Source organism: Perissodus microlepis, chromosome 10, assembly GCF_051167445.1.
Source record: "Perissodus microlepis isolate ML-2025 ecotype Zambia chromosome 10, ASM5116744v1, whole genome shotgun sequence".
NCBI lineage: Eukaryota > Metazoa > Chordata > Actinopteri > Cichliformes > Cichlidae > Perissodus > Perissodus microlepis.
The window spans coordinates 33,381,857-33,405,919 of NC_140470.1; the positions used below are offsets into that span (position 1 = coordinate 33,381,857).

Sequence of the window (24,063 nt, forward strand, 5' to 3'; positions counted from 1 at the left end):
CTTTAAACAGCTGTTGCTCGAGTTTCATACCAGAAAAAAATGTTTTTATCAGTTTATTATTGGTTCATTTATACATGACATCATTGATCACTTTTACTGCGAGGAAACACAACGACAGTCTGTCAGATGCTCAGAAACTCAATCTTACCTAATAACAGTAAATACAGCACAGCTTCTATTTAAGGGTATGTCAGCCAATCAGGAAGCAGAAGGAGAGTCAGATGTCACTGTGGGCGTGGCATTTGTTTCAGTTCATGCCTGCATGCAAACTGCTGCTTTCAGCACAGGAAACAGGCCAGTTTATCTTCAGTCTGTTTCTCCAGCACGTGTTCATCGCCCTCTGGTGGCCGAGTTAGTCAGTGCAGCTTTAAAACACGATAATGAAGCTCAAAGCAGAACAAACAGACGCGTCTCTACAGTTTTTGCTACGTGTCCTCTGTTTACAGGAAGCCTTCCTCCACCCGGGCTTTGGATGTGAAGCGGTCCTTTTTACTAACGTGGGCGGATTTTCACTGTTACCCTTTGAGCCGATCGCCACCTCATCTGCTCCTCCCTCGTTTGTGCTTGTAGTGGTGACAGACCCTGGAGAGCCGCACAGAGATCAGGTGAGGCTGTGGCAGTCACACACAGTGACTGATGATGTTACCTCTCAAATCAAACGCCTCACAGTTAATCTGATGATGGAAACTTGATCCAAATCCACTAAGAGGGGCAGATGTGACTCCGCCCCTCGAGGGGAGGAGCTGTGACGACAGGAAACAAGAAAATGAACTTCAGTTACGACTCATAACCTCGGTTCTATGTGCACAGATGGAGCTGAAGGGGTCAAAGGTCAGGGCTCAGCCTTGTTTATGGTGTGGATGGATGTTTTCAGCGATGAACCTGCTAGCCTTTAAACTTTCGGACGTGTTGGTGGAGGTTTTGATCGACTTCGTCCTTCACTCATCCTGCTGATCACCTGCACCAACAGGAGAGGCTGAATCACAGCGACTGATTCAGGTGTGTTTGTGGTTCAAGCATCGTGTTCTGGAGTTGCTGGTGATGTCACTCAGCCAGGCGGACCACCAGAGCCCTATGTGCACAGAGTTCAGCCAATCAGAGGCCGGTCTGGAGGCCCAGTGTGGTCAGGGGTAACATATCTGGAGAATCAGCTACCCTAACCCCTGGGGGCTCTGGTGGTCCCGCCTTCATCATTAGGACGTGGCGGCCTGTTTGTTGCGGAAAGTTTCAAAAAACGCCATCATGCCCTTCCTCACACTGCTGCTGCTGCCGCTACCCTTCGCCATCCTCTGCGCCATCATGCTGGAGCTGCTGCTGCCATGGTGACGGGATGTGAGGGGAGGGAAGGCGGCGCCATCCATGGAGTTGGCCCGTTTCACCTTTGACGGGTTTGCACGCCATGATTTGGTCCTTGGGGGAGGAGTCTGAGCCACCAGACACTTCTGATACTGGACCTGAAGGAGCAACAGCAGCCAACAGAGGGCGCCAGAGGAATGATTTATTCTTATGATCAATATTTATCCAATATATCAACAAAGTCCTCAAACCAAAACTCTGAGTGTGAATCAGGTGATCAGTGTCATGTCCGTGACCTGCATCTCTCACCATGCACGCAGCCTGGACGGCCTCGGAGATGATCCCAGCGTCCGGTTCACACCAGAACACGTGACATTCAAACTGCTGCGTGCCGCCGTCCACGATCACTGCGAAGGTGTGGCTGTCGTGACCGACGCCCAGAAAGGTGAGGAAGCGTACCTGACACTCCCAGAATGGCTCGTCGCCGTCCTGTCAGCACGACAGGAGGAGGGTTAAACACAGCCATGATGACCTTTGACCTGAAGTCTATGTGCATCGAGGACTGTACCTCTCCTTTCCACAGAGACAGGACGTTATCGGTGACGTGGATCACTGTCGGCTCCCAGTCGTCTCGGTCTGTGGAGTTCATGATGCTTTCTATCGCTCGGTTCAACACCTCCATACCTGCGACACACATCAGCGACCTTTAACCTTTTAATCACACAATATATTCCTTTAAGAAAACACTCCTACTGGTTACACTAAACATTCACAGAGGGTTTTATCTCCACGGAGGCCCCTCCTGATCGGAGACCTCAACATCTGCGATCGTCCACGTCAGATGTTCCCTGTGGTGCTTCAGGCCTGTTTCAGGTCGCTCAGCTGATCCGTGCATTTCCAGGTTTCATGACCAGGACTCACCTAGTCTCATGTTGTTACTTTGGAAGCTCTGAAAATGGGAGCCGTGTATAAAAATGATCCTAAATAATTAGAGCAGTATTTTGTTAAGTCGCTTGAATTAAAGCTGAAAGTCTGCATCATGGTTGTCTGCATGATCACCTGTATGTGCGTGCTGTACATGAGTGTATATCATGGTCCAAAGCACCAGTGTTTCCAGTGAATGCATATTAATGGTTGAGCTCAGCCCAGGTGTGACAGGTGTGTTTATGTCCTACCCATGGCTCGCGACACCGGCAGGTTGCCGATGTACTGGACCTCAAACTTCTGCACCTGCTGCCGCACTGCCTCCAGAAACTCCACTGAAACAACAGCAAGATCAGTAATCAGCCAAAATTAGTGCAGGACCAATCAGAGCGCAGCGTCTACACTAAGGACGCGCAGCAGGTGACTCACCTTGTCTCGGCAGGTCCTCAGGTGAGATGCTCTCCATGGTCAGGGAGCGGGACGGCCTCATCAGAGCCTTCTCAGACATCATCTAAACACAGAGTGTAGAGAAGTAAAAAACGCTGACCTCTGACCTCTCAGGTAAACCAGCTGACCCACAGCTGTAGTTGACCCTGAGCTGCAGGTGACCCTGAGATGTGGGTGACCTCCACTGACCTTTGAGCACATCTCATGCAGCGCCGTGGCGATGGCTTTGGCTGGAGCGTCGCAGCGAAACACGTGACACTTCAGCACACAGCTCTCCTTATCCCCCGCCACGAAGGCAAAGTCCCTGAATGCACCGCACACACACACACACACACGCACACACGCACACACAGCGGACCGATCAGGTGGTGATCAGCAGCTGAACTCGATAAATGACCCTGACATGTGGAGGAGGCTGTGAGTGTAAGGGTAGTGGTTTACCTGTCCCTGCCCAGGTGTGAGGGGGGCGTGGCAAAGAAACACAGAGAGTTAGTGTAAACAAACCGAAGCATGCAGGAGCACAAACCAGGAGTTCAGCTCAGCGAAGCACAAACACAGGAAGCGGGGAAATACGCTCTCTGATTGGCTCACCTGCCATTGTTGCAGCCCACCCCCCAAACACGGATATTGATGATTGGCTGACAGTGCAGGGGGGTGTGGTCTAATGGGTCCAACAGGGTCAGGGTGTCTTTTTTCAGAACTAGCATCATCTCACGGCCCTGCAGACAGACAGGTGGATGGACAGGTGCATCAAACCACTGATAAACAGGTTCCACAGGACACACGTGCACTTCCTGCATCCTGCCACAGGAGGGCAGCAGAGGTGTCTCACCTCCCCCCAGGCACCCAGCCGGTCTCTCTGCTCGGGGCTGCTGCAGTGAGACAGCTGCTGGATGACGTTACTAACAGCGAGGCTGCTGCGACCAGGAGAAAGGTCCTCCTCCTCCACCTGCAGCCAGCCGAGGGAGCGCACGGCAAAACACTGGACAGGTGGAGGGGGAGACATGTAGAGGGGGAGACAGGTGGAGAGGGAGACAGGTGGAGGGGGAAACAGACAGTAGGTTGATGGGTGACAAACAGAAACCAGGACACAGAGGCAGAGAGATTAAATCAGATTAATGCGCAATAAAACGAGGTCGAGAGACACAGACACAAAGAGAGAGAGAGTGAGATTAGCGCAGATTAGAGCACCAGAATAGGTCCTGGACCAACGAGGACCTCTCGTTTCTGTGTTCAACACGTTGTTCCAGAAACCTCTCCATCATTTTCATCATGTTCACACAGGAAGTCAAATGTGCCCTTAATTTATTACCTGTGTAAATGAAGAATAACCACAGGGGGCGCTGTGGCCCCAGTCAGAGTTAAAGTGACAGAGTTCTTATTTATTTGACAGAATCAGCTATTATTAATGTTGCTGTCTCACCTTGGAGTCGGGGTCGTGGTTGGTGAGGTCATCTTCGTGCCACGAAGACCTGAGAAACAAAAACAGTATCACCTGCACAGGTGTAGAGTGCAAACAGCAGGTCCTCATGATTACAAAGATCAGTGTGTCCTCATAAGTCTGCAGAACTACAGTGAGGACCAGGGTCGGGGTCCAGGACACATCTGTGGGGATGTTTGTAACCAGTGGGGACAGCTGTGACGGGACTTCAGCTGTACAAGGACGTGTTTACACTGTGAGGACGTGTTTACACTGTGAGGACATGTGTCCACTGTGAGGACGTATTTACACTGTGAGGACGTATTTACACTGTGAGGGCATGTGTCCACTGTGAGGACATGTCCACTGTGAGGACATGTGTCCACTGTGAGGATGTGTTTACACTGTGAGGACATGTGTCCACTGTGAGGACGTGTTTACACTGTGAGGAAGTGTTTACACTGTGAGGACATGTGTCCACTGTGAGGACATGTGTCCACTGTGAGGACGTGTGTCCACTGTGAGGATGTGTGTCCACTGTGAGGACATGTGTCCACTGTGAGGACGTGTTTACACTGTGAGTACGTGTGTCCACTGTGAGGATGTGTGTCCACTGTGAGGACATGTGTCCACTGTGAGGACGTGTGTCCACTGTGAGGATGTGTGTCCACTGTGAGGACATGTGTCCACTGTGAGGATGTGTGTCCACTGTGAGGACATGTGTCCACTGTGAGGACAGTTTACACATGTCCACTGTGAGGATGTGTGTCCACTGTGAGGACATGTGTCCACTGTGAGGATGTGTTTACACTGTGAGGACATGTGTCCACTGTGAGGACGTATTTACACTGTGAGGGCATGTGTCCACTGTGAGGACATGTGTCCACTGTGAGGACATGTGTCCACTGTGAGGATGTGTTTACACTGTGAGGACATGTGTCCACTGTGAGGACGTGTTTACACTGTGAGGACATGTGTCCACTGTGAGGATGTGTTTACACTGTGAGGACATGTGTCCACTGTGAGGACGTGTCCACTGTGAGGATGTGTGTCCACTGTGAGGACATGTGTCCACTGTGAGGACGTGTTTACACTGTGAGTACGTGTGTCCACTGTGAGGACGTGTGTCCACTGTGAGGACGTGTGTCCACTGTGAGGACATGTGTCCACTGTGAGGATGTGTTTACACTGTGAGGACATGTGTCCACTGTGAGGACAGTTTACACTTGTCCACTGTGAGGACATGTGTCCACTGTGAGGATGTGTGTCCACTGTGAGGACATGTGTCCACTGTGAGGACAGTTTACACATGTCCACTGTGAGGATGTGTGTCCACTGTGAGGACATGTGTCCACTGTGAGGATGTGTTTACACTGTGAGGACATGTGTCCACTGTGAGGATGTGTGTCCACTGTGAGGACATGTGTCCACTGTGAGGACGTGTTTACAGTGTGAGTACATGTGTCCACTGTGAGGACGTGTTTACAGTGTGAGGACATGTGTCCACTGTGAGGATGTGTGTCCACTGTGAGGACATGTGTCCACTGTGAGGATGTGTGTCCACTGTGAGGACATGTGTCCACTGTGAGGATGTGTTTACAGTGTGAGGACATGTGTCCACTGTGAGGACATGTGTCCACTGCGAGGACAGTTTACACTTGTCCACTGTGAGGACATGTGTCCACTGTGAGGACGTGTGTCCACTGTGAGGACAGTTTACACATGTCCACTGTGAGGACATGTGTCCACTGTGTGACAGTTTAGTCGTCACTCTTTAAAGGACAGCTGAGTGTCCTGGACCTGGACACCTTTAAGCTGTCATGGTGGGAACACATCACCCATACTGCACATGTATGTGTTACCTGTCCTCAGGTGGACCTTCTGTCTCCTTGTTGGAGCTCTGCTGTCCAGCCTCCTCCTGCTGAGACACCACAGAAGAAGAAAAGCCTGAGGTGACCGGGTCAATCTGAGCAGGTTTACTGGAGCAGGTCTGCTTCTTCTCACCTGGGCATCGAGCAGCTGCGGTGTCCCTGTAAGACGGGGATGTTGCCACTGGGTGGCGCCGGTGGGAACGTGCCAGTAGTACGTTCCCGTGGAGTCTTTGATGGTCCTCCAGCCAGAGGGAAGGTCTGGGTCCAGCAGCAGGTTCTGGTCTGTCCAGATGTTGTCTGCAGGGACACAAAGCAGGTAAATGTGAACTGTTTAAAAGATGGAGCAAGCTTCTGTCTCTGAGAACATGGGCGGGGCTTAAACCTGCATTCAATCTGATGGCCACCAGTGGGCGATGTGTGTGGTTCCTGTTCTGTTTATGAGTCGCTCATTTCAGTCACACGTGTGATAGACTGGAGCATCGACAGGAGTACACTCATTGGCTGACAAACTGTGATCGACTGATTAGCCAATGAATGTGCGCCTTCACATTTAGACCCTTTTGTATTGTCTATATCAGTAAATATTTTTAACAGCGCCCCCTGCAGGTCACAGCAGTGGATGTAGCTGGTGACCGCAGCCGGCTGCATCGGATCGTCGAAGCAGCTGCCAACATCATCGAACATCTCTGCCTCTGCTGCATCTTTCACAAACGCTGCATCAGTCAGGCGTCGTGCGTCCTGCATCGTGCGTGACCCCTCACACCGACTCTTTTCTCCTCCCTCCCATACGGCAGACGCTGTCGCAGCACCGGGGCCCGATCCTGCAGACTGCGGGACAGCAACTGAACTCACCACAGGCTCCCCCACTCCCCCCACCACACACACCCACACAAACTGTAAACTGACTCTATTGGACTCCACAGACCATTGCTGGATGCTGCTCTATGGACAGTCCTGCTTATGTTGATCACTTTATTTCACACTGTGAAGCTGCTACGTTGGTCCTTCTAAACAAAGTCACTTTAAATCTCAATTGTAAATGTTAGACTGTTATTAACCCTTTTACCTCAAAGTGTACATTTACTCCCCTTTATATTTTTATATTTATTCTTATTCGTACTCTTCCTATATGTTGTTCTTGTGCACTGTATGGAACTGGAGCCTCGTCGTCTCGTCTCTATATACTGAACTGCACATGGCAGAGATGACAATAACGTTTACTTTGAGTTTGAAAACCCTCGTTGAAGATTTTACAAAATCTTAAATATTCTTAAATTATTTTAGTCTTCTGTTTAAACCAACTAGCACCAAGCAACAATGTACCCCGTGATGATGATGATGATGATGAGTGTTACTCCATCCATAAATGCGAGTCAGGGTTCAAATAAAGCACTAGCCAAAGTAATCCCATTACTGCACTCATCTCTAATCGTGTTGTCAAACTTCTTTCAGATGTGAAAATGTTCAAATGTTCTGAACTCTGCTTGATGCGCAGAGTTCAGACAAACTGTTCATGCAGTCAAACATTCATTTTGTGTGCAGCTCTATCTGAAACATGCTGCGTTCACTGTCAGCTCCAGCTTGGAGTCCACAAACTGAGCTCAGACATCCATCACCTCACAGCTGCTTTAACCTCCTAGGACCTGCGTCCACATATGTGGACATCACATTTTGGGTTATTTAGACCAAAATACTCAATTTTGCTCTACAAGGGCCTGATATCCACTTACGAGGACGTTATGCTGCTACTGTTCTATCGAAATTTTAAACAAATATCCTCATATGTGGCTCTTATTTTTCTTAAAAACAAAAATAAGGTAAAAAAAATAAATAAAATCAGGTAATTCTTTGTTTTTACATTCATCGGGCCCCAATCAGCCCAAATATCAAAGAGAAATTAAAAATGCTGCTGTGGAAGAGTTCGGGTCTTGGAGGTTAAAGCGCCGCTCTGCCCATCATCAGATCAGGTATCGATCCCGGGACATCAGCACTGCTGTCTGCTGCAGAGGACACGTCCATGCACGCTCAGTCAGCGCTGACACATCACAACTGCATCTGTTCACTTTTAAAGCAACGGCACTTATAATCATTTTAAATTCAATAAAGTGAGCGGTTGCATTTATGTATAGATACATTTAGCAGCTCACATTTAATGAAAGCGTCCTTTTAAAGGCAGCTGAACGCTCTGTGATTGGCTGCTCTCTGCACTGAGTCACCGATGTTCAGATGTGCGTCCGTGGATCTGAAACGTTTTCTCAGGCAGATTCTGAACGAGCTGCTTCTCTGGTTCCCTGCAGGGTCCTGGGTTATTCTGGAGAATCATGAGCCTGAACATAAGTTTGTATGTTTCTATGAGCTGTCCGCCGAGCATGGACACGTCCACCACCTTGTGTCCTTCAGTCCTCCTGCTCTGCTAACACACTGCTGACTCTCTGAGCTCTGAGTGTTCCTGTTTTATTCCTGATATATCTGTAAAAACTACAACAGGAGAGGCCGACGGTGATCGGAGGTCACACTGCGTTAGAGGAAGAGAGGAAACCGGAGAAGCTGTGAATAATTAATAAGTGCTCCGAGACACGAGACGCTGAATGGGCTGATTAAAAGACAACGATACGATCAGCCTGAGACGGGGAGGCGGGGCCATGCTGCTGACCAGCAGAGCTGCAGCCTGAAAGTCGTTCCCACAGCAGCCCGGAGCACTGATTGTGTTAGACAACAGTTACCTGTGATTGGGAGCTTATACACAGACACAGAGACGCTTACATTCAGTCATGTGGGGCGGGGGATTTAATATTCCTGGTATATAATCACACGTGTTTCAGATTAAGATTAAAGTTTAAAGTCACGCTCATCCAAACCTTTATTTTAGTCTGTTTCCCCAAACAGAGAGAGAGAGACGCCTGCTGAGCATGAACTCCGTCTAAAGGTTTGTCTCATAAATGTTCATGTTGAAGCTGAACGTTGAGCTTCTGCTGGTGCAGGGCTGATGAAGGACTGAGACAGTAACAACGAATGAGATACGAATATAAGAAATACTTTGATTATCCCGTGTTTGGGAAGTTTCCTTTGCAATAATAATAATAATAATAATAATAATAATAATAATAATAATAATAATAAGAGAGACTCCATCTGTTGGTCAAAGTTACACATTTTTGTTATTTTTTTTCTTTTTGTTTGTTTTTTCAAGAAAAAATCAGCCTCAGCTTTTTTATTCATTTTCTAATCTGTATTTGGGACATTATTTTGTACATGTGCGACCCGGCTGTTTTAAATGGTATGAATAATAGAAATGAATGCATATTTACAGTGTTCGGGAGTAACAGAGTACATGTGCCGCCGTTACGTATTTAAAATACAAAATACGAGTAACTGTATTCCGTTACAGTTGCTGTTTAAAAGGGTGGTATATTCAGAATACAGTTACTTTGTTGAAATAAATGGATTACACGGCGGTACTTCCGGTTTCATATGTTCGGCTATGCTCTCTCTATGTTTGGTTTCCACGCCCCAAACAAAACGGGCTCTAATGTCTGTGTCTCAATCTCGCGGCCCACGTCACCTCTACTTGCAGCCGCATGATGATACGAAGGAATAAGTTATTCACAAAAATGATTTAATATGAAGGCAACAGGCAGAGTGTTACAGGCATCGCCCTAAATCAGCGGTCCCCAACCCCCGGGCCTCGGACCGGTACCGGTCCGTGAGTCGTTTGGTACCGGGCCGCGAGAGTTGAGGCTCAGGTGTGAAATGTTTGGTTTTCAGGGTTTTTATCGGTTTTCAGCGTTATTTTGTTATCGTTTTTAATCGTTAACTCGGTTTTCCTGGGTCTTTTCACGTGTGTTATGAATAAATCTTCTTTTTTTCGGTACCGGTACTAGTTTTATTTTGTTGTATTTATCCGCGACACCTTAAAGGCCGGTCCATGAAAATATTGTCGGGCATAAACCGGTCCGTGGCGCAGAAAAGGTTGGAGACCGCTGATCTAAAGCATGTAGCCTGATGGGCAGTGTAGTCCGTGCTGCAGGGAGAATGGACTGCTGTACCCGTGATGTGTCTGTGAGCGAGGGAGGGAGGGAAAGGAAAAGTAGGAGCTGTCACGGAGCAGAAACGGGAGCTGGAAGCATGTAAATATAATAACAACCACTGCAGCCAAACAGAGAGCCTGATGAGCCCAGCTGTAAGTAAGCTGTTAAGACTCGACTGTACGCTGTGTTCCTTTTTTCCTGTTGCAGCAGCCTTTCAAGTTGACCCAGACAACAAAGTAAAGCTAGTTTTCAGCTACGAGCCCAACACGAACCCGAAGTATTAGCCAGAGGTCCCTTTACTACGGTTCGGAGCCGCGGACCTGTTTTATATACGCGCCAAATAGTTTTCTATACGAGATCACTGCAGAAAGTGCAGCCTTACCTAATGTCCACCTACTGTTACTCATTTATATTAACATTTAAACATCTAGTTGTGTTGGTGTGGAGAGGAACCTTCAGTAACAGTAATAAATCACATTCATGTAGTTGTAAAAGCATGATAATATATTAAGTAATCCAAAGTAATCAGGATACGTTACTCTCATTGAGTAACATAACGGAATATGTTACAAAATACTTTGTGGATTCTGTAATCTGTAATCTGTAGTGGAATACATTTCAAAAGTAACCTTCCCAACACTGCATATATATGAGAAACAATGGCAGCAGTGTTGCCAACTTAGCGACTTTGTCGCTATATGAGTTTTCAGACCCCTTAGCGACTTTTTTCTAAAAAAAAGTCGCTAAAAAAAGACGTGAAAGCGGGTATCGCTTTTACTCTCAACAAGCAGCGGGTGCTGTAACGCAGTCACTTCTTCTTTTACTCTTATGCTGTTTTGTGGATCACAAGGTTTAAAACTACTTATAAACACACACACACACAAAGTAACTCCACCAGAGTGCCTATTTCGGGTCACTTTTGCCGGTCCAAGCCCGGGTAAAGGAGCAGGGTTGGAATTGTGACATTAAAAAAAACAATAATTGCTAAAAGAAATTTAATTTGTAGTTCTAAATAAACTCTAAATGCATTTAGGACGTTTTTTACTCACTTTATGTCTCTTCCACGATGTTATTTCTCTCTCCAACAACATAGGTTACAATTACATTAGCATGACCAATTATGCAAATTAGGCGATGACGTCATGTAGCGACTTCTAGCGACTTTTAGGACAACCAATAGCGATTTTCCTTACTGAGGAGTTGGCAACACTGGATGGCAGCTCTGAGTCTGATCCAGGCCTGGATACAAACAGCTGACTTCACAGGCTGTGACCTGAGCGTCCTGTGTAGGACTGCAGCGGAGCTTTAGCTCATAATGACCCTTTAAAAGACATCAGAGTGATGGAGGACAAACACCACCGTCCTTCTTTAGACTTTGTTGTGTCCCTCTGTGGTTTCCTGTCCCTCTCTGAAATGTTTTTGGGCCTAATGAGGACCCCGAACACCAGAAGGTCAGTCAGTTAGCCAGTAAAGCTAACACAAAAGGTTGCATTAACAATAAAAACACTGAAGACTATTTCTGCTTATTTTGTTACTTTTCCTCCAATCAGCACTCATATGTTGGTTAGCTGGAAGACTTAAAGTGAGCATTTAGGTTGTATATCCAAATGCTTCACTCCGTGTAGCCACGTACCTACACAAACAAACTCTAGAGCCAGGCTAGGGCTAACACATGGTATCATGCTAACAGACCCCAAATAACAACAACAAATGTTCTTAAATATCTGTGAACCTGTGTACCCCCTCTCTGCGTCCAGTAATATTTCTGTTTATATTTATAAATTTGACAGCTTAACGTTGACTACAGTGATGGCTGTGCTGACAGATCTGCTGCAGCTGGATAATCCACGTTGACAATAACTGTGTGAAAGGTGCACCTGCTGGCTACATACATGATGTACTGATACAGACTGAAGCTAAAGCTCAAAGGTTCAATCATGACAACATGCTAACACAACGAACATAAGCTAACAAGTTTAGAATCATGAGTCTGTGTCAGAGCAGTGAAGCTAAAAGGTCAGAGGTCATGAGATTATGCTAACAGGCTGCAGCTGTTTCATTTTTGTGGACAAACATGTTAGCAGGTCCTGGTTAGGCAGCAGCATCACCAGGACCCCTGTTTGCATGTATGTGTGATTGTGTGTGTCTTACCATCATAGTTGACTATAATGATGGCCAACATGTAGTCCTTGCCCATCATGGCTCCGCCCTCCAATACGTGTGTTCCAATCAGCTGATCACCAACACACACATACACACGGGCCCAGAGGACGGTTGTTAACGTCTCCCGTTCGCCTCGCTCTCTCTCTCTGTCTGTCTGTCTTTCTCAGTGTCTCTCGTTCCTCCGGCTGTCGCTCTCTCCGACGACACCATCAGTCTTCTTCTTCTCCTCCTTTGTGCTTGCCCAGCGTTTGTCTCTCCCTCTCTCTCCCTCCTCTCTGCCTGATAAACGATGCTGCTTGTCCTCCTCTCCTCCCTGTCCTCCCTCTCCCTGACTCTCCTCCTCCTGCTGATGTCATCACTCCCCTCCCTCTCCTATCTCACCCTTCACTGTAAAAAACTCAGTGTTACTACTGTGGTCGTGTTCACACAATGTCTGGTAAACAGTCAACTCGAGGCACTTCATATTGTACAGTAGACCCTACAATAATACATACAGAGAAAAACCCAGCAATCATATGACCCCCCAATGAGCAGCACTTTACCGACAGCGAGAAGGAAAAACTCCCTTTTAACAGGAAGAAACCTCCGACAGAACCAGGCTCAGGGAGGGGCGGGGCCATCTGCTGTGATTGGTTGGGGTGAGAGAAGGAAGACAGGATAAAGACATGCTGTGGAAGAGAGACAGAGGTTAATACTCCTCCACGTATGGCAGGAAGTCATCCGTGCCTCAGATTTGGAGGTCTGATTCTCATTCCCACTGTTTCACACTCGGCTGCAAACCGTTCCAGTGCGAGCTGGAGGCCATCACTCCATGAAGCCAACAGAACCACATTTTTTACAAAAAAACAAAGAAGAGACTCTGAGACCACCCAGTGAAGCCTTCAGACACTTCGCTACGCCTAGACGTTCTGTCCATAAAAGTTATGAAGAGAATCGATGACAGAGGGCAGCTCTGGCTGAGTGCAACACCCACTGGAAACCAGTCTGACTTATTGCCGACTACGCGGACCAAGGTTGTATAAGGATGGCATGGCCTGCTTCAGAGACAGGGATGATAAATACGAACAAGTATCTCTGCCTGGTTTTAGACATCCAGCAGTTAATGTCATCAGTGCAGCTGACAGAGGTCAGATCATCAGATCATCTGCACGGAACAGCAGGAGATGTTGTGGTTCTTTATGATTGTACCAAGTGGGAGCATGTAGAGGTTAAAGAGCAGTGGACCGAGGACAGAACCCTGAGGAACCCCTGACTGGAGTGTGATTACTGCTAACTGAAACACTTTGACCGTTAGATATGGTGACAGGCAATTCATTTTGTTTGTTTTCAAATCATTTGCTGAGAAATGAAAGATTATAAATGATTAATTATCAGTGGCTCTAAGAGGTGTGACACAGATGTGACAGGTTGGTGGGGTCGAGTACAGAGACTGTAACTGATGAGGAACTTCAGGTGAGAAAGTTTAAAAATGGTCTTGTGGAGTTGAACCTCTATTTCCTGTATCAAAGTTTCACTTTTCACTTCACTAACGGGAGCACGCTACACGGTTATTAGTTTGACTTTCACAATAAAATACTCCAGAGATCAACTAATGACTGCATCCAGGTTCATTAGTTTGTTTACAGTCTCGCTCTCTCTTTATTTCAGGCTCACTGCGTGTCTCACTACGTCATCATATCTGTGACACAGCGGCCACGTGTCCCGGAAATGTTTGTAATGCTGGGAGTTCGTGAAGCTCGAGAAATTTCAAGATACAAAACCATTTCCTTTTCAAAGTAAAAGCCTTAACATTAAACGTAAGAACATGTTTAAACACTATAATCGTTTATTTTATTTTCTAGTTTCTGGGCTTTTACTAACATTTATAAATTATTAACTCTAAAAAGTCATCTTGTTTCTTTGTTTGCTTGTCATAATCAGAAAACATGTATATTTACTCACTTAAGTAACTCAGTTATTGTATAATATTATTGTTAAATGTTATATTTTTATTATTTTATCATAGGTTATTATTTTATATGCAGCAATTTATTTTATTCCAATAATTCAGTGGTGACAGAAGAGTTTTCTCTGCTTTTGCACATCTATCTCTCCTTGAACAAGAAAAAATACATATAAAAATGCATATCCTTTCTAATATTGGTCTGTGTAAATGTTTTAATATTTATTCAGAGTGATATTAGAAAAATATAAAATAAATAAACGTTTCAAGAAACTTTTATTTTGAAGCTGGACCGGAAACCGTTCCCCGTGTAGTCTGACCCGGGCCCGGCGTGTCCCGTCCACAGCAGGACTCTGTGTCGGTTTACTTTAAGTTTAATTTGGACCAAAGTTGCCCCGAAGCTTCGGTCCCTGTTTAGCTCGGTGGATTAGCCTCCCGGTTAGCTTAGCCCAGCTTCCCGCCGCTGCTCTCTGGACTCCAACATGGAGGACATGTACGTTAAACCCGGTGAGTTTCCTCCTCCCGGCACAGAGCGGCTCTGCCTCCATGAAGAAGGACATTAATGTTAATGAACGGCGTCGTGCCCGGTAACGATCTGCTCTCCTCTCTGGAGTCATCGCCTATTAACAGAACACAGTGACGAACTTCATTCACAAATCTGTGAATTTAAAGTTTTTAGGACTACAGGCAGTAAATAAATAGTGTGTAAACATAATCTGTGTCAGGTACCAGTTATTGGGTTGTTATTCAACATTCGGCCAGCAAACAATCCATAAAATAGAAATGGAGGTTTAATTAGTGTTTTATTTAACGGTACCGGGCTGTTGCGACTTGTATGAGTACGTGTAAGGTTACATTTGAATTTATGTCTGATTTAAACATGCCGTTTGTAGCTGATTTCTCTATGAGTGGAGTCTTCGTGTTCAGAATGATGAACCGGAGTTTGGTTGGACTCGCTGGACACGTAAATGAGTCAGCCTGCTCAGCTGGAACAGAATCACCTGAGAGCCAGGTAGTACCAGACTGCAATCACGTGGTCAGCTGACTCCGAAGGGAGTCTGTGTTTATCTAACATCAGAGACACCGCGCGTGGAAAGAAAGACGAGACGAACCTCATTCAAAAACCTGTTAGTTTTAAATTTCGCGGAAGCTTTAGCCAGCTAACACACACCTGATACCTGTAAACGTTAGTGTTTCTTAATCCTGAGTGTATTTAGGTTCGGTTCACGAGTCATCCACCAGATGATCATCATTCAGGTGCAAACAGGAGTTTCATTTGATGTTTCCACAAACTGAAAGTCCTGATCAGGTTATAGCGGAAATCACGTGATCAGTGACGGCTCGATAAACGACCTGACTGACCTCCTTATGTGTACACACATGTGGACAACGTTAGTGTTGCTGTTTTTAAATTACAGAGCTGCTTTCCCTCATTGATCAGTTATTGATTACGTGGCATCAGATGGTGTGTTTCTGTCTGACTGATGAGGGTCATTGATCACATGAACAGCTTCAGCCATCTGTCACAGGGCAAACTGAGATATTGATCCCAGTGTGCTTTAAATTAGAGGATGGATCATGTGACCAGTGAGGGGATCAATAATCAGTCACTGAGTCACAGTAACGAATCTCCACAAACCACCTCCTGCGTGATGTGAGTCCCTGAACGTGCCTCACACCATCTCACCTTTACCTGAAACGTCCCAGGTGGAAGGACCACTTCTTTATCTGAATTCTGCAGACTGTCAGGTCCCTGCCGTCGGTAGTGTTCTCAAAAATAGAAACGCTCTTCGCTGTTGTTCAGACTCCATTTTTAATTCCATTAAGTAGAAAACGGTGTGAGCTCGGCCCTTCGGGTGTTTCAGGAAACATTTGTACGGGGGAGCAGTGGAACAGACGCGACTGCGTGCAGCTCTTACTGTGGAACGTTTAGAGCTGGTTTAAAACTCCCAACTCTTTGAGCAGGTAACCAGGAGCGGGGCTGGAACGACCCCCCTCAGTTCTCCTATGGCCTTCAGGTGGCCCACGGACCACAGAGGAACCTCCTCAACAAGAGACCGCCTCCAGCGCTGACCTCAGGTACGAACAGTAGTGATGTGTTGGTCGATAACGAAACGGCTCTTATTGGGAGCCGTGTTTCTTTTTTTTTTTCCTCGCACTTTTTTTCGCTTCACGCCGCACGTGAGCCTTGTGCTTGTGGCGAGCAGAGGGGGGAGGGGCGGTAGTTACACTCACAGTAGCACAGGAGCAGAGCGGGAGGGAGAGAGAGAGAGCCGGGGGCAACAACAAGAGACGACATGGTGACATTAGAAAGGTCGAGCAATGAACATGAGTGACACCAAGAAAAGAAGCAACATCTGGACCCATTTCAGTTTTACTGACAACACAAAGGCAGAGTGTGAGTCTGCAAGAAGACACTGTCGTACAGAGCTGCACAAACAACCTGCACAGGCTCCTGACAACTGTCCACCCATCAGTGCAAGGGGAGATAAAACACAGTCAGCTGAGTGTGATATTAATGAAGGTGCCAGTGTGTCTACTGCAGCTGCAGCAGCTGCTGCAGTTACTGCAGCTGCTGCAGCTGCTGCAGCTGCTGCATCGTGCAGTGCACCACCACAACCCTGAACCGACCCAGAGCTCTATGAGAGCGTTTGCAGAAGTCTGACCCAGCGAGACACGACTCAGCTGATAAAGACCTGGCAAACATGACCGCACTTGATTTCCAACTATTTTCAGTTGCAGATGTTAAAGGATTCAGAAAGTTTATTCACGCGCTGAATCCTGTGAATGCAATTCCAAACAGGAACACACTCCCAAACAATCCTCCCAGGCCTGTGACAGAGAACGTGCATCTGCTCTTTGTTTTGCATATTTTCATGTATATTGTGTTGTGTTGTGGTTTGCAGTGTTTTGTGTTGTTAAATAGTTAATAGTAGAATTGTAAATAGTTGGTTTTTGTATTTTATAATTTATTTTTTACATTTTATGTGGAGTGAATCAGTATTTCATTTTGTCCATAATTTTATATTGTTGTTGATAATAAATTAATTAAAGCAATAAAACAACCTGAAGAGCTGGAAATCCCATCACTAACAAACAGTCAGCTGATCCACCTGCTGCTAAGAACTACAACCGGATACTTAATAATGACCTTCACCTATAGGTGCAGGAGCCCCACCTGCAGCCCCTCCCTCCTCCAACCCTCTCGCACCACCTCCCTGTGCTGTAGCTCCGCCTCTACTCAACCCGGGTAAGAAAGGTTTCTAATGAGATGTGGTGAGTTTACGCCTGACAGCTGAGACATTTGTTGTTTGGTTTCTCCCAGCTGGACCTCCACCTGGTGCCGTGGCCACGCCCCCTCCTCCTCATCTGGGGCAAATGAGGACTAAGAGAGAGGCTGCGATCAGCCAATCAGAGAGTGAGCCTGAAGTTGAGGGCGTGATGTCGGTGCTGAACGGAGCGCTCGCTGCCTGCAGACGCGCTGTGAAAGTGAGTTTATATAGAGATTGAAAATATGACGTCATTCAGGGGTAAAACCGCAAAGGATTCTGGGAACGCGTGGCAAGCGGTACTAGCGCACGCAGGCTTTCACATGAAAACAGTCACACAGCGATAAAAAGAAACACAAAAAGCGGCAAGAAGCTGTTGTGTTATTGACTGCAATAGCCGCATGACAGCCACGGGAAGCCGGCGGTAAAGAGATCGTTGTTATCGGATTACGTCGTTGAAGAGAAATTGTTTAAGCCGTGTTTCCGAGGTAACAAAGAGCCACGGATGGCCTGGACTGCAGCCATTCAAAGAGCAAATATAACGTCCCAGAACGCTCCAGCTCACAGGTTAGTCTGCTCCAAGCATTCCCACAAAGCTCAGTCTGCTGTTGTAGCAGTGATTCTTGAGAGAAGGGACAAAACGTCCGGCAGATAAAACCCAATTTTGTGGTTAAAAATATGCATACAAGTGTTACCCAGCTGCCTAAAAGACAAACCAAGGCAATGTTTATACAACAAAAGTATGAGTTTGCATTTTTTATACATATATATTTATTTTAAATGGTACAGCACATTACCAGTACCTTAAAAATCCACTGTCCAGAAGCAGGTGTGATGATATTAAAATACAGAAAACAAATTAAAAGTAAAGTAAAATGAAACATCATGGCTCTCGTCACTGAGTGTTTAAGTCAATACCTTATATAATATCAAAATATGACATTGAAAATGTATTTTTACATATTTTTTAAGTGATTAAAATCGTGTCCAGTTTTTGTCAACACCGTCAGATTTTTTCAAAAGTACAAAAAAATCAGGAATTATTGTGGGCAGCTTACACCCTGAGGACCCCTTTACCACTTCCTGTTTGAGACACGTGCCATGAGGTCACTGCTGTGATAATGTTTTTGTTTTTATTTCATTTATTGCACACCTTTCTGATAAAACTGTGTCACAACCATAGTGCGTCAACACCACAGTCGATGTAATCCAAGATTTATTATTTTTTCTTGTAAAAAGCCTCGTTTAGGTAGATTGTAGAAGCTGTAAGCAAATGATGAAGAACAAGATGGCTTCTGTCAGATAAACGTGTTTTGAGAGAAAGTCGGGTATTGTGTCAACACCATCAGATGTCAACACCATCAGGATTTTGGTCTGACGGTGTTGACCCTTTTTCTAATGGTGTTGACAAATGTGTGCTATTCATCAATTATATTAAGTTATTTTTTACTAATATTTCAGTTATATTACTTCCTGTGTATTTTACTGATATTTCTGCTTCACAGACGTGTCAAATATTATCAAATTTGTCTGATCTTGAATCTCATTGTTTATGTATATTAATCCTGTAGGGAAAAGCTTAGTCCTCTGCATTTGACCCATTCACTCAGTGATGCAGTGGGCAGCTACCAATCCAGGATCGCGCTGTTCGTTGGATTTGAACGCCCAACCTTCCGATCATGTGGCATCTACTGAGCTAGCTGTGCCCGAGAGCTGTTCTTTAAGTGATGATGTACGAATCCTGCTTCCGGGCCTAAACTACTCTTAACTATTAAGCCTGTTAAAATGTTTTAATGCTTTTTATCTTGTTCTATTACATCTGAACAAGCCCCTAAAAACAGCCAGTGATCACTGTCAGCCTAACCATCGGGAACCCTCACGTTAACTTTTATCAAGTGGAAAAAAGTTAGCGTTCATCCTCCAGCTTCACTGTGTTTATGCTAACATAGCTGTGTAGCTAGCGGTCACGTAGCACATCATTATATAGCAGCTAGCCCAACTTCAGTAACCCTACAAACATCACTGCTGTTTAGTTTTCTGTCTCCATTTATGTTGGAAGTGGCAGCAGAGCTGGTGTCTCATGTTCAGGTGGAAACAAACTAACTTCTAACTCTGTTAAATTTCATATATTCTGTTTCCATGGATGCCTGGATGTTACACCTGGTAGAGCCACACTGATCATTTTATTAAAGGTGAAAGAATTCAGACAGTTTGTAACTCTCAGTGATGCTGCAGAGTTCCTTTGACTTTGGGATCTGCAGCGGAGTTTGGACCTGGAAACGGCTAATGACATCAGACTTAACAGCATTTCTATTGCTTAATGCATAATTGTGTTGTGAATATTCATCCTTAATCTGTATAAATGCATGTGCTTCAGAAAAACTATAGTAATTACAAAATGGTACATTTCAGGCTAGAATAGCAAAGGGGAAGCTGTCAGAGGAACGAAAGAGAAGGAACAGGGAGTGTCAAAAAAGGAGAAAAACATTAACAGCCAGCCTGAGTTGAAGAAAGAGTTTCTCATAAAGGGAAAGATGGAGAAATAGAGTGAAAGAGGGGAAAATAAAGAACATCAGTGATCTGAAAGGAAGAGAAAAAAAGCAGAAGAGAAAGTTTTGGAAACAAGCACAGAGACAAAAGGAGAGAAAGTCCAGCAGGGTCTAAACACACAACCACAGAGAACTTTAGGAATCGAGGAGCAGGCGGCTACTTGCTGGTGAACTATTAAGATGCAGAACTTGACGTGTGCAAAAACAGAATTGTTATGATGTGTCTTGTGATATTACATAAGTTGTTAAGGTTTAATGGTCATTTTGAAAGAAATAATATCTTGTTTTCTACTCGTGTGTCACCACCGTCAGACCTTGTCAACTCCATAATATGGAGTTTTTGTTTATTTTTCTCTTTTGGAGAACCATATATTTTCCTCCCTCATGATCTTCCAATAAAAAATCTTAATTTTCTCAATAAATGTGTAATTTGCATGCTGCTAAATATGATTGTTTCTTATAGAGATTAAATACAAGCTTCTGAAAATATGTATGACTGTAACTCTAATAATAAAAAACCAAAACAATCTTACTTTTAAACCTGGTATAATTACTTTGAAAACATCTGTGCATAAACAATAGAACAGAGAAGCTGCTAATAGTCAAAAGAGCTGAAACAAGTTAATTTAAAATATATATCTTTGCATTTCTTTGTGTCTGATGGTGTTGACAAAAACGTTGCACTTCTCCAGCAAAAACATAAATTATTAAAAAATGTTACACCTGGGAGACCAAAACATGGTGAGACAGCCACAACTTTGTGTAACAATTATATGTAAATATGTTTTTGAAAATTCAAAAAATATATTTTAGAAAATTAAAACCTGTTTTGTCCCTAATCTCAGGAATCACTGGTAGTTAATACGTCATTTGTCATAACATAATTGGTGATATAGGTAACAAGCAAGTCTGGCGCTGAACAGAAACGGTGGCGCTATGCTCCTTTGTTTATTGTGCATAAACAGTGAATTGTCCTCACACAATATTGCGTTTCGCTTCTGTTATTACCATGGGGCATTGACACAAACATATACTTTTATTCACAGGGTAAAACTGTTTTTTGTATCACTAACTGCCCAGTACGATTACAGCATACAGTATTATTGTCACTGCTACATTTCTGTAACACGTACCAGAAATCATTTCCACTACTAATTAATTACCGTTGAGCTCAAAGGTCCTATTAATAAACGGTTAACGAATGTGTATTTATGAAGACGATTTGTGAGACTGGTAAACTTACGATTCGTACGATGGTCTTTCGTTCGGTGCATTTCAAGGTCCTGTTCCCGTCCGTCGGTAAACTGTACCTGGGCTTGTTGCAGAGACCTGAAGTTACTAAACTTCATGAGTGTATGCACTCACTCCAAGAACCGTATGATTATAAATATGAGCGTGGTGAAAGTTGGGCAGCACGCTAACGTATTTTGTCCCTCTGTGTGCTCGTGAGGGTCTAACCCTTTCACTCCTTTGATTTTTTTCCTCGTATCTTTTCTTTGACTTTTCATCAAGTCTGTCTTTGTACGGACCGGCATTGTTCTCCTTCGTTTTGTACATAACCTTTTTTGGGGGGCAAAGAAAAAGCAAGAAGGTTTTGGAACCGGAGAAAGAACGTTTTGCGGTGCTGCAAATGCTTGCATTTGATGCATTGCTTTGATTGTTTTGCCACGAGTTCCCGGCATGCAATGCGCGAAAGTCACATGGTCTGTCAATCTCTATATATTACATCAGCAGGGGGCGTGACCACGTCGCAGTGAATGTTACTGTAGCACAAAGTGACCTTTGACCCTGAGCTGAAACTTTGGCTGTGTCCCAATTCAGGGTCTGCAGCCTTAACGGTCCTCAAGGGCCGCGCACTCAAAGACCGCTAAGGCCGGAAGTGCGAGGCTTGTGAAATAGGACGGTCTAGCCTCCGTCGCGCTGCCCAGGTTGCCTAGCAACCATGATACTAACTGGAAACGTTTCACACAGCTTTGTTTGACAGAAATGACGGAGAACATATTTTGTTCGTTTGTTTCTACATGAGCTCTGTGTGGTTTAATGAGTATCTGAGGCTGAGACCACACGACTGTCAAACATGATTCCTGTACTGAACAGTCGTTTAAGATTAGCTAGTAAATAACAATTAGCTGATGTTGTTCGTGAGACTAAAGTCATCTCATCTTGGTAATGTAAATATAATATGGCCAATATTATAGTTATTATATTAGTCATGATTAGTTATTACAGCAGTGAGCTTGAACTCTGGGTCAAAGATTCAAGTTGCATTTATTTATATGTCCTATCACCTTAAATCTTCACTCAAAGACAAGTACCTGTGACAGTGTATATACAGATGTTTTATATATAAGAGACAAATATTGTTCTGTCTACACCGCCACATCCTTGAAATTCAGGGAAATGAAGGACGCGTTTGAGGCCGCATTTCGAGCAGCCTTTGAATTGGGACAGCCTTCGTCGCGTCGCTGTGACGTAATCGTCCTTAAAATGCGGCCTTCAAGGCTGCAGACCCTGAGTTGGGATACAGCCATTATCTACATCAGAGAATAACCAGATATTTCAAATCACCTCTGAGCGTCACAGTCTCACCTGCAGTACCAGGTTGGGCCACCGAGAGGCCAACGAGTCATTTCCTTTTCTGTTAACACAAAAATGTGTTTAACTCAGAGCGACCTTTGACCTGTGTGCAGGCTCAGGTGTGTAATGAAGTGGCAAAGCGCCTTCACCTGATGGAGGACAGCTGGAGGTCGGGTAGACTGAGCCTGCCTGTCAGGAGGCGCATGGACACCCTGTCTGCGGGTAAGGTGTCTCACTGCACACCTGTGTGATCGCACGTCTGTGTGATCGCACGTCTGTGTGATCGCTCGTCTGTTTGTCTCTCAGAGTTACAGAAGGGTCGCTGGGACGCGGCTGATGACATCCATCGCGCTCTTATGGTTGACCATGTGACTGAGGTTAGCCAATGGATGGTTGGTGTCAAACGACTCATTGCTGAAACCCGAAATCTGAGTCCAGAACTGCTAGAACCACTTCAGAAAGTGAGAGGGCCGGTCGAGGACTCCGCAGAACCTGTCCGAGAACCGGTCAAGGAACCTGGAGAACTCCAGCAGTCTTTACAACTAGTCCAGAAGGAGGAAGAACCAGACTCAGCAGAACCAGTCCAGGACCCCGTAGAACCAGTCCAGGACCCCGACCCTGAGTCCTAACTGTCCAGGACTCCTCTCTTGACAAACTCTGGCGCTTTCACCAGGATTTGCTGCTTTAATTCTCACCATCATGTACTTAAAAAACTCTGGACTTTGGCCACTCCCAGCGGCTAAGCCTGGTAATCTTGATATCTTGGGATTTTGAACTTAATCTTCCTGGACTGTATTGGGAACTTTGGACCGTAAGCAAAGTCGCCCCTGATTCTGCTGCTGAAGCTCCTCCCCCCACTGTAGCACCCTGCCATGGTTCTGTTTCTCTGGCATCTTTCTGGGCTCGAGTCCAGCCCAGTGAAACCTGGTTTCAGGATGAGTGTCGGGTCCTGATCAGGTGGATCCTGTTTCTGTCTGATGTGAGAATAAATCTGGTTTCTGTCCTCGATCTGTGTCAGCCTCTTTAATGCTCAATGACTGACTCTCCACCAGAGTCCCTGTTTCCTGATCCAGAACCACCGACATCGGGTATAAAAGTGTCATTAGTTTCTAAGTTTAGGACTGAGCTCAGTCACCCACCTGTGGAGGTCCTCGGTCACCTGGGTCATGGTGAGACTACCTGATAGGAACTGGACTTTTTTTAATTTGTAGGTTCTTGAAGATATTTAACCCGTCCTCTGAAAGGCTTCAGTTCTAAACGCTGGTGGGCCCACGTTACCCGGGTCCCACCTGGCCCCAGGTATGTCACCACCCTGTCAGAGCAAAGGTCAAACATCTTCAGACAGAGTCCACAGGACAGCTGAGGTTTGTTAGGACTGTGTTTACTGTGACATGTAATCCAAAAATGGCATTAAAGATCACCTCCAACTAACCAATCAGATCTCTGGAAAATGACATAATTCCCTGAAGCCTCAGAGGTCAGACAGCCAGAGCGCTTGTGTTTGATGATCAGTTTAGAGGAACTTTACTCCAGCCGTGTTCCTGTTGGCTGCAGCAGGATTTTAAAGTATATGTGTG

The 24,063-nt window shown here is 45.4% G+C and overlaps 2 protein-coding genes across 3 annotated transcripts; one reads left to right on the forward strand and one right to left on the reverse strand.

Moving 5' to 3' along the window:
- Positions 1-38: 38 nt before the first annotated feature.
- Positions 39-12,501, reverse strand: apbb3 (amyloid beta (A4) precursor protein-binding, family B, member 3). 2 transcript variants are annotated; one of them, XM_084941171.1, is made up of 12 exons: positions 12,138-12,501; positions 6,092-6,255; positions 5,950-6,005; positions 4,091-4,139; positions 3,500-3,649; positions 3,259-3,386; positions 2,857-2,971; positions 2,650-2,731; positions 2,472-2,555; positions 1,865-1,980; positions 1,606-1,785; positions 39-1,454 (listed from the first exon to the last, which is right to left on the reverse strand). In XM_084941171.1, the coding sequence occupies exons 1-12, from the start codon at positions 12,184-12,186 to the stop codon at positions 1,194-1,196; spliced, it is 1,434 nt and encodes a 477-aa protein (XP_084797297.1). In that variant the 5' UTR covers positions 12,187-12,501; the 3' UTR covers positions 39-1,193. The 2 variants fall into 2 exon arrangements, with proteins under 2 accessions (XP_084797297.1, XP_084797296.1); XM_084941170.1 differs by having other exon boundaries at positions 5,950-6,008.
- Positions 12,502-14,385: 1,884 nt separating this feature from the next.
- Positions 14,386-23,494, forward strand: sra1 (steroid receptor RNA activator 1). The gene is made up of 6 exons (XM_084941218.1): positions 14,386-14,598; positions 16,057-16,170; positions 17,255-17,341; positions 17,417-17,580; positions 22,600-22,708; positions 22,793-23,494. Exons 1-6 carry the CDS (start codon positions 14,574-14,576, stop codon positions 23,113-23,115), a joined length of 822 nt encoding a protein of 273 aa, XP_084797344.1. The 5' UTR covers positions 14,386-14,573; the 3' UTR covers positions 23,116-23,494.
- The last annotated feature ends 569 nt before the right edge of the window (positions 23,495-24,063 follow it).